Source organism: Annulohypoxylon maeteangense, assembly GCF_022496945.1.
Source record: "Annulohypoxylon maeteangense strain CBS 123835 unplaced genomic scaffold GGS22scaffold_3, whole genome shotgun sequence".
NCBI classification, from domain to species: domain Eukaryota; kingdom Fungi; phylum Ascomycota; class Sordariomycetes; order Xylariales; family Hypoxylaceae; genus Annulohypoxylon; species Annulohypoxylon maeteangense.
In genome coordinates, this window is record NW_025953250.1 from 2,316,221 (window position 1) to 2,331,110 (window position 14,890).

The 14,890-nt window shown below is 37.1% G+C and overlaps 4 protein-coding genes across 4 annotated transcripts; 3 read left to right on the plus strand and 1 right to left on the minus strand.

Annotated features, from left to right (window-relative positions):
• Positions 1-890: 890 nt before the first annotated feature.
• Positions 891-3,572, plus strand: GGS22DRAFT_96814 (prion-inhibition and propagation-domain-containing protein). Its single transcript, XM_047968568.1, has 4 exons — positions 891-1,140; positions 1,208-2,932; positions 2,987-3,037; positions 3,095-3,572. The coding sequence occupies exons 1-4, from the start codon at positions 1,012-1,014 to the stop codon at positions 3,374-3,376; spliced, it is 2,187 nt and encodes a 728-aa protein (XP_047822237.1). The 5' UTR covers positions 891-1,011; the 3' UTR covers positions 3,377-3,572.
• An 893-nt stretch (positions 3,573-4,465) lies between these two features.
• Positions 4,466-6,605, plus strand: GGS22DRAFT_198154 (cytochrome P450; the record flags this gene model as incomplete). The annotated part of the gene is made up of 4 exons (XM_047966099.1): positions 4,466-4,962; positions 5,034-5,190; positions 5,243-6,101; positions 6,167-6,605. 4 exons carry the CDS (start codon positions 4,466-4,468, stop codon positions 6,337-6,339), a joined length of 1,686 nt encoding a protein of 561 aa, XP_047822238.1. The 3' UTR covers positions 6,340-6,605.
• A 96-nt stretch (positions 6,606-6,701) lies between these two features.
• On the minus strand, positions 6,702-8,253 carry GGS22DRAFT_155797 (alpha/beta-hydrolase). Its single transcript, XM_047960267.1, has 2 exons — positions 7,839-8,253; positions 6,702-7,759 (listed from the first exon to the last, which is right to left on the minus strand). The coding sequence occupies exons 1-2, from the start codon at positions 8,039-8,041 to the stop codon at positions 6,829-6,831; spliced, it is 1,134 nt and encodes a 377-aa protein (XP_047822239.1). The 5' UTR covers positions 8,042-8,253; the 3' UTR covers positions 6,702-6,828.
• A 136-nt stretch (positions 8,254-8,389) lies between these two features.
• Positions 8,390-9,919, plus strand: GGS22DRAFT_155800 (uncharacterized protein). Its single transcript, XM_047960268.1, has 2 exons — positions 8,390-9,069; positions 9,129-9,919. The coding sequence occupies exons 1-2, from the start codon at positions 8,854-8,856 to the stop codon at positions 9,885-9,887; spliced, it is 975 nt and encodes a 324-aa protein (XP_047822240.1). The 5' UTR covers positions 8,390-8,853; the 3' UTR covers positions 9,888-9,919.
• Positions 9,920-14,890: the final 4,971 nt, after the last annotated feature.

Here is a 14,890-nt window from a genome sequence, read left to right on the forward strand (position 1 = left end):
GCGTCCCCTCCACCCTCCCCCAAGACGCCATACTCTACCTATTGGACATGTAAATAGGTAAGAAAATGCCGAACTGGGGAGGTCGTAAATGCTGGGCGTTGCGCCGTCGTCCGGTTACCCCGGCACGGCGAGCGAGCACGTTGCGCGTTGCCGGAGTCCTATTCGCCAAGCCCGCTGCTCGTCAGCTCCGCTGAGCTGCTGGGCGATAAATCCGCTGACAGGGGCTTTGGTGGTTGTGCTCGGGGGAGACTCGGTATGGGGAGGGGCACGTGGGGGATTGCTAGATTGGACATTGTTTCTATGTCTCGCGTATATATAGGTTGCTATATTGCCTAGACTGTGTTGGATAGGTATGAAATTACCTACCGTCGATTTTATCGTGGTGTATAGGATACGCCATTGAGATTCTCCCTTTCGCCGAGGAGGCCTGATTCGAATGGCGAAGGGCGCTCCGAATCGGTAAAAGTCGCAAGTCAGTTTAGGGGGTGTAAAGTATTCATTGTTCCTAAAAACTTCAAAATAGGAGCTTCGCGTACTCATATACGAAAGGTAACAACTAATATCAATAAAACGATTCAATTAAGGAATTCATCTTTAATTTAAACGATAACTTGGTCCTGCTCGAGTTTCGCGTAGCGCCAGTTGGTAGACGTCATACAGGGATGCGTACCCCTCAGCTTGTCCTATTTAGGGGGGAGGCACCCCGGGAGGCCGCTAATTAGGAGCGAAAATATTGATTTTGTGGAGGCTGTGTGATGTGACAGCTGTCAGCCCTCGGAGCGAGGCATACCACCGAGGCAGTGCAACAGGCGCGTATTCTATTAGGTATGGCTATAGCCTCGTCGAATTCCAGGGTTTAGATGTGATAACTTCTCAACTTAATTTAACGTCTTATACCCAAATACTACGTATTTACCTAGTGATGAAATAATTACAAAGAGCTTGCTTTGTCATATCCACCTCCTTATAGGATATTGTTGCCATTGTTACCCAGATCAACAGTTCAGTTATATGGAGGTCGCAGGGTTAGCGGTTGGCGTTCTGGGGATTGCTGGACTCTTCACATCTTGCATCGAGAACTTCAACATCGTAGTTCGTGCGAGAGAATTCAGCGAAGAGTTCGAGCAACTTTGTACTCTGGTACATACCTACCTATTTCTTTTCAATGATGGTAATGACAATACTGACAATTAACAACATCCATTAGCTCGCATTACATCAGATTCGACTGGTAATATGGGGAGAAACACTTGGGCTTGCCCCACCCCCTGGCGCAAGAACCCCGAGGCCATATAACCGCGCTCTGGACAGACCCGATATTCGACCGTATATCGAGACGACTCTTTACCAACTCAAAAACTTATTATCCAAGGCAGATACTATTACAGGTAGATATGCCTCTGAAGAACAAGAGAGAGCTGCCGAGTGTTCGGAGATATGGGCCGGCTCTAATTCGAAGGGTATGTCAATCTTTCGCGACTCGTATGAACGGTTCAAAGCGAGGATAAAAAAGAACCAAAAGGATGCGTCCGTATGGCAAGTCACTCGTTGGTCAATACATGACTACGAGAAATTTGAGCGCTTAGTAACCAATATTCGTGAGTTGGTTGACGCACTGGAAAGTATTACTAGCGCACTTGGTATATCGGCTCAACAACAGTCGATCTTAATAGACGAGATCGAATCTCTCTCCGACGCCAGCAGTTTAAGGCTTCTACAATTAGTCGGATCGTCGGCCTCGGCGCCTCCAGCTATCCGGGCAATTTCGGATACAGCTAGTACCAGGTTAACATACGTAACATCGAGTTCACGATCTTATCATACCGCAAGGACAGAACAGTCACAAGTTGGCAGATACGATCATCTAAAAACTATGTTGTCGAAAGCACAAGCTGCAGAAGCATCACAGCCGCATGGTCGAGCCACAATTCGAAGTGGTGAAGGAATCAACACTGGGACTAGTCCCCCCCCTGAAACGACGGCAACTCAAAATATCACCCTAGATGTGCCTCAAAATCAGAGGTGGATGGCAGCACTCATGAATGGTAAAACGACAGATCCCACGATGAAATTGGCATTTTCTACAAAGGATCTTGAATACGGCCAAGCTCTTGAAAACAACAGAGACCATGATAATCAAGTCTATCGCGATAACTGCGCAAAGCTAATTGCTCGAGCCCACGAAGGCATCCCACTCGCCCGTCGCATGTTTCTCGAGTTACGCAATATTCGCCGGGCTAATATCCCCTTTATTAGTGCTGCACCAATGGGAGATACGTTGGACAGAATAGTCGCTAGCATTGAAGGGCCACCAGGAACACCGTTTGAAGGGGGTACATTTTGGGTGACAGTCAAGATTACCGAGTCGAAACCCCCAATGTTGAAATTTCACACAAAAATATACCATCCGAACATCGATCCGCAGGGGAAGGTCTGCGCCGATTACGCTACTTGGTGGCGGGACGCCAGTCTTCTGAATGACGCCAGCGGCGCAACGAACCAGCGAGCCCTTCCTTGGTTCTCCGAACACATCACCAACCACTATTCTCTGGGGTCTCTCCTCGTTGCCCTGTGCGGCCTACTAGCAAGTCCCAATATCGACGATCCACTTGTACCCGAAATCGCAGAGAAATATCTCACAGACTATGAAGCCTATTGCGAAGCCGCAAAACTGTATACCGAACGCTTCGCACACGCCGAAAGACCGGATGATGCAGAATTGCATTTTCCAGAGGAAGACAATAAGGTCAATTCGACTCTCGATGTCACAGAATATCGGCCGAAACCAAGCACAGTGAGCTTGGGGCCACGACAAATCATAATAGATTCATCACTGGTTTGGGAGCGGATTTCTTCATATCAGCTTGATCTGTCAAAACTCGAGGCCCTTCTCTCAGAATGGTTTCCGGATATCGATATCGTGTGCAATACGGTGCGGTCATATATCCCTAGTATCTAAGATATGTCACTAAACCTACTTTTATAGACTGCCCATGAACGTTGGTACTGTTTCGCGTTGCCAAAATCACTCACCAGTGTAAGCATCCACCTACCCATACACAATGGATACGAGAACACTTTCTCACATATACAGAGTCAACGCCAAGAAATCCATAAATTGAGGTCTGTAAAGGACGAGAGAGCTGATACATCGGACTCGGATGACGATAAGGAGGAGAAAGATAGTCCTGCAGACTCGGCGTCTGAGACCGACGATCGTAGTGCAAAGATAATAACGTGGACCTATGATTCGGATTCGTCGGAATCAGAATCTGTAGGGGGAATACTAAATCGCGTCACGAGACGGAAGGCATTAAAGAATTTGAAAAAATACCTGATCAAGAGGAAAAACAATACTATAGCTAATAACTTCTAGGGGAGATATGCCACTCTATCTTCAGCAAGGTCTCATCAGTAGACGCCACATCCACCACCTACGGAATCGACTAAGTGGTTCGTTCATAGGACTTATTACCTATCAATAATCTTCTTAGCTCTAGCGCAACACCTGTATCCGACATATTCAACCATTCCGTAGTATCGAAAGGATACCTCTGTCTAGGCCTATCCGCTTATGTGGGTGAGCGGGTATTACTTGCATCCACGGATTCGAATGACACTAGCCGCTCATTGACAGCGAAAGCGGGAACCAGATTATACATTGGATACACCGAACAAAACTTGGCGCAACCTGGATAACGCTACGATATATCGCAGATTATCTCATAGCATCTATACATAATACCTACTTAAATAACGTGAATCTGACTAATTCGCCACGTGGAAGACAAGCCAAGAACATCCAAGATACCCAGTATACGGTACCGACGCTTCCATATCCTGCCTAGCACAGTCAGCATAGTTTCCTCCTACGTATAATCCTAGACGACATGCGTGCTGTAGGGCTGCGCCTAGATCTCGCATGTGGGGCGAATGCGATGGCTAAGGATTAGAAGTCTATTTTAGCTCCCCTTGCTTCGAAGTAGTCTTCTTACAAAGTCCCAAGCTGGCCAGTCGAAGAGCAGATAAACCAAATTAGTACATCCCGGAGAGACGGTTCAGAGTACTCGGTGCCTGAGGGCTGCGTATCTATCGGGGAGCGTTCAAAAGATCCGTGCTGTCCAATGAGGGATGGAGATATCGCTGTTGGGGGAGGTAAGGGTGGGTTTTAAGGACTTCCAGCGCAATACCAAGATCTAGATGGGCTGAGAATATCGCGGTTTCCTGCAGGGTCCGTATGTAGATAGATCACCATTGGAGTGGTTATCCGATGGGCTGAGACTTAGTATATGCAGGTCTTCGACGGTCCAGCTACGTAGACCAGATAATACATCCACCATTCAAGATAAGATATTTTACTATAGCCGCATATATAGCGGTGTCATCTCTTCCATGTGAAGATACTCGGGACTTGTAAGTGTTTGATCGGCCCTCAAAGCAGCGAGCTCGGTGTATCAAGCTGAACATGAATTCCTCTGTTCTAGATTTCCCACCGCCCGCCACCAACTCGTATATTTTCGACTGCATAATAGACGAGACATGGCCGCGAGCAGGAAGATGGTGTCTTTTTGCCATAGTGCTAATCATCGCCGACAGGATAGCGAGGACACTTCTACGCAACTACAACTTCGGCCGCTTCGCCAAAGCCAGCGGATGTCTGCCGGTTCCCATAGCAGCGAATCCGTTCCCTTTGCCCTGGAGCGTCGGGCGTAAGTACGAGGTATACAAGGCTTCCGTAGCCGGCGACCTATTTGAAGGGCATTTCCAGCGCAAATACGCTAAACACGGCAATACCCACGCCATCGTCTCTCCTGTACTAGGAACGCAGAAGGGAATCAACACAGTGGAACCCGAGAACATCAAAGCAGTGTTGGCAACCTGTTTCGACGATTACAAACGTCCGGAATTTAGGTCTCTAGCGGCCCGGCCTTTGCTTCTGCCTGGGCTTTTCACGACGGATGGGTATGTCAACATAAGACATATACGAATTCCACATAACTGAGTCCTGGAAATTACTGACTGGTGTCTCTTAGACCGATATGGGCCCACTGGCGGGCCATGATCAAGCCCCAATTTACGCGCAGAAGATTCGATCAGAATGTTGCTGATAGCGAGAGGCATATGGAGCTTGTGTTTACCGCCCTGGGAAAACCGAAAGCGGACGGTTGGACAGACGATGTGGACCTTTTGGTAACTAGTATTGGTCTGCATGATTCTATGTGGGATGTTAACAAAATCGCAGGACCATCTTTATCGTCTAACGATGGATACAGCGACGCAGTTTCTCTTCGGTATTTCGGCGGAGACGCAGACAGCAGCATTAGTCCGCGCCGGGAAGATACCCGCCGAAATGTATGTCAAGTCGCTCCTAGACGGATTCGACGATAAATTCCTAGAGGCGGCTAGTTACGTGGGACATCGAATAAAGCTATCGAAAATGTACTGGGTATACGACGGGTTAGCGTTCAGACGAGTTTGCCGAGAACTGTATGTTATGGTTGATGCGTATATAACCGATATCCGAGAACGTGCTGCTGCACGGACACAGGAGGAAAAGGAAGACGGGATGCATTCGAATATGATTGAAGAGATGGTGGCGCAGGGAGCCTCGCAGAGCGATATGGTGAACCAAGTAATGCACCTTCTCGTCGCAGGGATGGATACGTCTACTGGTGCCTTAGGGTGGACATTTAGCATGCTTGGGGCACACCCGGATATATACCAGAAACTCCGGAAAGCAGTTATCGAACAATTCGGCACTGAAACAAATAGACGGGAGATATTCACGTTGGAGACATTGAAGAGCTGCGAGTATCTTCAGTGGGTTATCCAGGAGACTCTAAGGCTCTTCCCCGCCGGACCTATCAATGTCCGAGAGGCTATTAGGGATACTGTCCTTCCCGTGGGGGGCGGTCCGGATGGCAAGGGTCCCGTGGCGGTTCGGAAAGGAGCTAGAGTGCAGCTCGGAACTTACTATACCCACCGAAGAAAAGACCTATGGGGAGAGGATGCCGACGAATACCGCCCCGAGCGATGGAGAGGCAGGAGAAAGGGATGGGATTTCACACCATTCAGCGGTGGACCTCAAGTCTGTGTTGGCCGTAAGTAGACTTTCAGACCTAACATGTTTCTTCGTTTGGGTGTTAAGCTAATTCTATCCATACAGAGGGTTACTCGATTACACAAGTATCATACGCTGTCGCCAGGTTCGTCATGCATTTTGACAAAATGGAGCCGTCCCCGGGAAGCAATAATGCGAAACGCTCGTGGATGACAGTGCTCATGCCGGGGGACGGCGTTAAGGTCCGGATGCACTTAGCACCGGATACTACGCCATAATGCAGCGCTTATGCTTTAGTTGGTAGTATTCCGACAGTAGGTTGGTAATCTCGAATTGCCAATCATTATAGGTAGATATGATGGATGCATTAGGAAACTTGAGGATGATAGTAAGCGGCATAATGACACGATGACAACAGTTCTTGGGGAAATGGGATAGGATATGCATACCATTTTTCATAGGGCTGAGACAATGTAGCCCTTAGCACTCCATCACACGTAGTTCCCGAAGTAGAAATGCGAATATCAATGGAGTGTTAAGCTTTTAGGTTTCAATGTTATGAGAAAAGGGTAAGGAGTGACGTAGGAGCACCTGCAGAAACCCGACCGTCTGGTTCTACCAACAGCAAAGTTAGGCGGATGGATGGTACATTAGCGGAACTTTAAGAGTTGAAGAAAATAGGGTTTAAGGGTGGATACTCTAATATCTATTTCGATTGGAATTCGGAATGCAGGAATGTAAGACCTGACTTACTCAGTGCTCTCTATTTATTTCCATGCGACGTCATATAACCACTCCCCCGCGAGTTTCTGATAAGCCGTCTCCTTCAACCCTGCATCCTCAAAGCCCTCTTCGCCCTGCCACTTCTCCGGCAATTTATCAAACCCGTGGATCTGGTCTGGTACTAGTAACCACCGCACGCTACTCTTCCCGTCCTCGTCTTTATGCTCAAATGCGAACCTCTCGTCGTCCAAAATGAGCTCTCCTTTCCCAGCAGATCGCTTCTCTCGACCCGCTCTTTCTGAGAATGTGGGTTCTGGTCGTCCCGCTATCTTGCTCGCCATACACCAGGATTCGTGTACCAGTTGATCTAACTCTGCGGAGATGAAGAAGATGTGCGGGGGTAGGGTATCGCGAGGGGCGAAATACGGCGAAAGCAGTGGGTCTTTGAGGTCGGTCCCCGGGTTGATGTAGCTCCAGAAAAACATGGGAGACATTGCCTCTAAGTAGTCAGTGGATTCGGCTCGCATACCGGAGCCTAGGTCGGGCTTGTAGTATCGCGTCTGCGTCTTGATCTCCATTGGTATACTCTTATCTACTACAGCATATATAGGTATCGCAGCCTTGGGCTTCACTTTCTCCCGGATCGAGGGTAATTGGCATACGCTGAGCGTCAAGCTCCCGCCTGCTGAGAATCCGCCAACGGCTATACGACTCTTGTCTATCGGAAGGCTCTCGTCGTCGAACGTAGCTAGCATTAGGGCCCCGAGGTCATAGGTAGCAGTCGGAAAAGGATAAGAAGGGGCTTTGCGGTAATTGAGGGAGATAACTAGCACATTGTGCATGCTAGCGAAGTTCGAATTCCATTTGTCGTCGTTGCTTGGATCGCCGAAGCAGAAACCCCCTCCATGAATGCTGAATAAAGTGGGAAGAGGTGCCTGAGAGGTATTCGGATCATACGACTTGGGAAAGAATATTCTATGTGGATTTTCTGTCAGATTTGGTTACTCGACTAGTGGAAAAGTCGCCGAATGAAGCTCTTCGCGATTGTTCATACCTAACAGACAATGATGGTCGGCATTGGTAATATTTAATGATGTTCGGGGTGAACTTGGAAGGAGTGGTCCGTTCTCTGTACCAATGGACGATCGTGTTCAATATTTGAATGGAATAGACAGTGACACCAAAGGAGATTTGTTGGAGAATAGGAAGACGGGTCTGTTTGTCCATGCGGACATCTTGTATAACCCCGTTCTCCATGACCTTGGATTGAGGATATGCAGCCGAGAAAGGGTTTCAACAACAACAACTATTTCTCGAGGGTTGTACGGTACCTAATTGATTTAAATTAGGCATTGCGCTATGGGTCGTACCGAGATAGCTAGCCGAACGCAGGCATATCGCCTTACGTGGTAGAAGACGCGGCCGCTGCATCCTCAATTGATACCTAGTACTTGCTTCAGCCAGCTCTGCCGCTGCCGTTCCAAGTTCGAATCTTGTCCACGTTCTAGGAAATCCCACATGTAAGGAGGTACGTACGTCGCACCAGACCCGCTAATTCGTATTCCGAGATCGCATTCGTATCCCGCCCGTATCGATAAGGTAGTAGCTCAATACTTTCTTTCCAGACACCCCAAGACGAACGCGAACGATTTCTAAAATTACTCACTTCTCCCGATGAAGTCAAGACGAGTTCTCCATAAACTCAGCCCTACGAACTATGAGCTAGTGTTAGACTCAATTTCAATTGAATCCATTCAAGAATTCGACTTCGACTTTGCTATACCGAACTGATACAGAGCAAAACCACCTCTCTTCCTATCTATCTGCATTAATACATACTACGTATGAAGCTAGTCTATCTTGGCCAGTCGTTATGGCGTGCGATACGGTATTCGGAATTGTGCCATTTTCGGTTGGTCATAGACCTGGTAGAGATCCATAGCTTTTAACTATTTAGGTCGCCATGTAATAACACATGTGGGATGTCGGATTTGTGACAATCAAAAGATTGCTTTCTGTTCAATGTTATAGGCTTGTTTGAGTGAGCAGGCTTAGAGTAGAGGAACAGGATGTTGTTTTCTGTATGCGCAGATGCTAATGACCAATCTTTGGGACCTAATGTCCTGGGCTGTCGAGGTGACTTTGACTTCACAGTTAGATTTGAGCAGTTGTTCTTCTCACTTGCTCCTGCGGCCATTTTCATCCTCTCGTCGCCATGGCGGATTGCCTATCTCATACGAAAGCCTACTATCGTAGGTGCACCGTTGCTACGGCTAGCCAAGCTTGTGAGTGCTCAATATAACCGATTAATACCTGTTCGCGTTCCCGCTCATTGACTTCTTAGGGTGCTCTCGTGTCGTATGCCTCTCTTGAGCTTTCACAACTTATCTTGATCACCGTGCTCCCTTTTGGCGCTAGCAATGTTGATATTATCTCCTCCGTGCTTCGCCTTGCTGCAGCTCTCTGCATGATTGGTCTCTCTTACTTTGATCATAGCAAGTCACCAAGACCTTCTATCTTCTTGAGCGCCTATCTCTTCTTTACACTTCTATTCGATATTGCACAGGCTCGAACTTATTGGTTGGCTTCCTCAACTCGACCAGAAATTGCCTTCACCGCTATCTTTACGGCCGCACTAGCTATGAAAGTCGCCATGCTCTTGCTTGAGGCCCGGCGAAAAGCAAGATGGATTGCCTGGAACTCAAAAGACCACAGCCCCGAAGAAACCAGCGGTATATACACTCTAGGTGTTTACTTCTGGCTCAATAAACTCTTCCTTGAAGGGTATCATAAGGCCTTAGGAATACGCGACCTGTATCCTCTAGACCAAAATGTGGCTGCCAAGCGTCTCTCTGAACGCTTCTCGCATCATATCAATAAAGCCAAACGTAACGGTCATGAAATCGGACTCATGAAAGTCTTGGTTAAAACTCTATTTCTCCCTATGATACTTCCAATTCCAGCGAAGCTTGCGACAATTAGGTTCTTTTTCTGCCAGCCTCTATTCATAAACAATCTCACTAGCCGCTTGTTACAATCTGAACCGGCACCTTTCCTTCTATTTTATATTCGTACATTTACAGCTATTAATATAAAAGCGTGAAATATATTCGTTTTTTTAACAGTGGTAACCCCGCCACATTTAAATATTAAAACTTTAGGCCCCCATTTTCGAGATAACTGTTCTTTTTATATAAAGAAAATAATTTTTTACGAAAATAAAAACCAACATTATCTTATAATAATATTAAATCGTTAACGATAATATTTAATATACTCGTTTAATTAAGTTTAACATTTTTACGAACCTTACGAAGTAAAATAAAAAACGAAAACCCATTAACGTTTAAATTTTTCCCGTTATTAACCTTATTAAAAAAAATGCTTTATAATTAAAATTAAACGTTATTTTAACGGTTATATTTCTTTAACTTAACGAAATAAAACGGCTAACCCGTATAAATAAATAAGTTTTTAATAACCTCGTTAAAAACTTAAACTTATTTATTAAATCGTATAAAAAAAACCATTAAATTAAATATAAGTTTTAAACGAAATCATTTATGAAAATATTAATAAATTATTTAAATATAATAATATTTTTAACTTTTAACGAAATATTATACGTATTTATATAAATTAAAAACTTATATTATACCTTATTTTTAAAACTTTTTAAATTTATTATAACTAAATAAATATTATAAATAAACGTAATTAAAATAAAGCTTATAAATAACTTTAATTTTAACTTTAAAAACGGTATAAATATTAAAAAATCCCTTATTTACTTTAACTTTATAATTTCCGAAACTTTCGTAACGAACAAAAAAAATATTCGGCTATTTATCCGCTTATTTAAAAATTAAAAAAATTAACGTAAATAACCGTTTACGTTACGCACCGCATTATATAAAAAATTTAAAAAAAAAAAACTCTAATTTTCGGAAATTTTTAATATAAACCTTATTAATATAAAATAAACGATTAAATTTTTTACATTTTAATTTAAATAATAAATGTTAAAACTAAAAAATAAACGTAAATTAAAAAAAGTTTTTAACGTAAAAACGATAAAAATCTTTAAAGTTTAATATAATTACATTATTTTTAATATACTTTATAATTTTTTAAATTATATAAAATTAAAAACTTATATTAATATTTTCATCGTTATTTATAATAAAATTAAAACTTAAATTAATAAATAACTAATTAATTACCGCCCGTCCCGGTATAAATCGAACCCGGAAATTAAATAAAACACTTAAATTATTTTTTTCTTTAAACCGATACGTTTTTTTAAGTTTTTTAACATTAACGACATTTTAAAATAATTTAAAAAAAAATAAATAATCGAAAAATATAACTTTAAATATTAAAATTATTATAATTTATAAAAATATTAACGTTAATATCGTTATAATTATTATAAAAATAAGTTAAATAAATATAAATTTAAATTATACGTTAAATTATTTAAATATATTAATTATTATAACCCGTTTTTAACGAGGCATAATAACTATTTTATAACGCCGAAAAAATCGAAAAAAACCATAATTCGTTTTAATAAGAAAAAACTCTTAAAAATTTAACAAATAAAAGCTAAAAAATATAAAAATAAATTCGCCTTACCCGAAGGGAAAAAACCGGAAAACTTTAACGATACGAAAAGTTAAAACCCTTAACTCGAAATATAATAAAACTACCTTAAAATAAATTTATAACTTATTAAAACGTAAAATATAACTTCGTAATATAATAAAAATAATAAACCTCGAACGGATAAAAAACGAAATCGCAACATAAATTAACTAAATAACTTACGTTCGAAAAATAAAACTACTAAATTTATTAAAAAAACCGAAACTTTCTTCACGGGAATAACTTTTAATAACGTTTTATAAATTAACGGTAGTAAAAATATAAACATAAAAGCCGTTACTTCGGCCCTTTCCATTATAAAATTAACACATTTAACTCGCTTAACTATTATAATTATTAAAACAAACTAAAACAAACCTTTTCTTACTTTAAATTAATACTAAAACACGAAAAAGCTCGAAAAAACGGCAAATAAAAAAACCGTCGTAAAATTAAAAAAAAAAAACCCATTAAAAATCTAAAAATAATATAATATAACGTAACGCATTCCGTTATCTTTTATAAAGCTTTTTTAAAACTTTATTTCGTTAAAAAAATTAATATTTTATATATTTAAAAACTATAATATAAAAAAAATATTAAAATAATTTTATACTTTAAATATAATAAATACATTTTAATTAACACTTAAAATTATAAAACTAATTATTTTAAAATAATAATATATACTTTAAAAAAAAATCGGTTAAATATATAACTTAAACGCTTTATATTTATTAAAAATATAATATAAATAAACGTTAATAATTATATTATATTAAACGTTTATAAATAATTTAAAATAAACTTTATAATTAATTACGTTATTAATTTAAAACCTTTCGTTAATTACTTAATAAAAAAAAATTTTAATATTTAATATTTTAATTTTAAACTTAATAAAATTAATGCGAATAAAAATCGTAACGTTATAAAATAAATAATTAATAATAAAATAACTTATACCGAAAAACCCGAAAAAATTATTTATAAATACGAATCGATAATAAACTTAATTTTTTTTAATATATTTTTTACTAATATTATCGTTAATTTAAAACTTAAATATAATTCGGATTATTATATATAAATTATTATAATCTCGGGTAAATATTTAAAACTACCGAAACGATATAACTTAAAAATAACTAATAACGATTTTAAAAAACTTATAAAGTTAATAAACGTTAAAATAACTACTTTACCGGACGTTTAAAAAGTAAACTTAACTTATAAATTAAATATTTACGTAAATAAAATCATTAAAATTTATAAAAAAATAATTAAAACGGTTAAAAAACCATAAAAAAACTTCGGTAAATAAACTAATTAATAAAACGAAAAAATTACTTAAATATATAAAATATACATGAAATTTAAACGCTATAAACCACCTAAAAATTTCATTATTTCGAAAAAATATCGATATTTTTATTTAATTTTAAAAAAAGTTCGTAAAAAATATTAAAACGAAATTATCGACCAAATTTATACTAATAAAAAACTATATAAACTTATAAAATAAAAAAACTTAAATATAAAACTTTTTTTTTTTTCGTTAAAAATTAATAAAAAAAAAATCGAAAATAACGAAAAAAAAACCGAAACGTTACGTAAAATAATCTTCGAACGTTTTAATAATAACGATAACTTAAAATATAACTTTTTAAAAAACTAAAAGTTTTCGAAACAAAAACTACTTTAAAAAAAAAATATTACTTTAAAAAAAGTTAAAAAATATATTATTAAAATATTTAACATTTTCCTAAGTATAAATATAATTATTATTAAAATCTTAAAAATTTTTTAAGAAATTATTAAACATTATATTTATAACATTTTTCATTAATTTTTACGTTAAACTTATTTCCTTACGTAATGACATTAAATAAAAATTATAATAATTCTTAAAATTAATAAAAAAAATAAATTAAACCTTCGTTTATAACGTTTTATAACGTTATTTTCCTACCTTAATAAAAAATTTAAAAAACTTTTAACGAAAAAAATTATTTAAATTTTATTAATTTATAACGTAATAAACTTTTAACATTATAAAGTTTTTTTTAAACATTTAATTATAAATTTAATAACTTTATTTATACACGAAATAAAATATACCTTAAAAAATAAATATAAAATTTTTATAATTATTTTAAACGTATAAAAAGCATTTAACGTTTTATTTAAATAAAAACTTTTAAAACGAATAAAACGATAAAATTAAACCTTAAACTACTTTAAATTAATTAATAAGTTTTTTATTAATAAAAAAATTAAAATCCGATTAAAAAAAATAATTATAAAGTTTAAATATATTAAATACGATACTTTATAAAACTTTTCTTTTTTTTCGATTTTATATATATTATATTTAACTAAAGTTTTAAATTAAAATAAAAACTTACGATTCGATTACGTTAATAATATTTACTTATATCGTGTTTTATACATTTTATAAAAAAATGTTAAATTATTAAAAATAAATATTAAATAATTTAAACGTTAAAAAAACGTTAATAAAATGTTTTTTATTTTTAAAAAATGCGAACTAATATATTTAATTAAAAGTAAAAATAACGGGAATTTACCGGTTATAATTAATAAATATTTAATTATTTAACTTATATTAAAACCGAAAAAAAATAAAAAAATGTTAATAATATAATAATTCGGCGTTTAATTTAATCGAAAATTTACTTTTAAACGACACGTAACGAAACGCGTCGAAAAAGTTATAATTTTAATATAATATATTCGAAACTTAATTAATACGGTATATAAACCATTATTAAACGATTTTTAAAAAACGATTATTACGTACGTAATCTCAATAACGTTTTACGAATCGAAAACGTAATATAACGAAAAAATAAAACCTTTTAAAAACGCGATATAAATAAAAAAAAACGAAATTAACGCTTAAATAAAGTAACATATTACCGAAATATAAAAAACCTTTATTATAATAATTAAAATAACGTTACCAATATAACGCATTACGTTAATTAATACGTTTTATAAAAACGCGAAAATATTTATTATAAAATTTACTTTAAAAATAATATATAAAAAATTTATTTTTAAATTAAAAACGGTAAATAAAAATTACCTTTTTATTAAACGAATTAAATTAAAGCTTATTTTAAAAAAAAAAAAAACCGGAAAATTATAACGGCTTAAAATTAAAATATAAAAAATTATTACGTTTATATAATTAATTTAACGTTTTATTTTACAAACACCGAAATATATATTAAATTTTAAAATAAACCTTACGAAAAAAAAGTCGAAAAAAAAAGCCGTTAAAGTTTTTTAAGCTTAATATAACGCTTTACCGGAAAATAATGTTATAATTTTTTTTAATAAATTATAAAATAAAACGAAAATCGGTTACGGTTTTATTATTTATTAAAATAAAAAATTACTATAATAAAAAAAAAAAAAATTAAACTTTTA

Bases quoted from the DNA above. Each gene is read 5' to 3' on its own strand.
- GGS22DRAFT_155800 (XM_047960268.1), top strand. From the start codon at position 8,854: ATGTTGTTTTCTGTATGCGCAGATGCTAATGACCAATCTTTGGGACCT. The intron at 9,070-9,128 runs GTGAGTGCTCAA...TTGACTTCTTAG, and splicing joins TGCTACGGCTAGCCAAGCTT to GGTGCTCTCGTGTCGTATGC.
- GGS22DRAFT_96814 (XM_047968568.1), top strand. From the start codon at position 1,012: ATGGAGGTCGCAGGGTTAGCGGTTGGCGTTCTGGGGATTGCTGGACTC. The intron at 1,141-1,207 runs GTACATACCTAC...AACATCCATTAG, and splicing joins TCGAGCAACTTTGTACTCTG to CTCGCATTACATCAGATTCG. The intron at 3,038-3,094 runs GTAAGCATCCAC...TCACATATACAG, and splicing joins TGCCAAAATCACTCACCAGT to AGTCAACGCCAAGAAATCCA.
- GGS22DRAFT_155797 (XM_047960267.1), bottom strand. From the start codon at position 8,041: ATGGAGAACGGGGTTATACAAGATGTCCGCATGGACAAACAGACCCGT. The intron at 7,760-7,838 runs GTATGAACAATC...AAATCCACATAG, and splicing joins CGACCATCATTGTCTGTTAG to AATATTCTTTCCCAAGTCGT.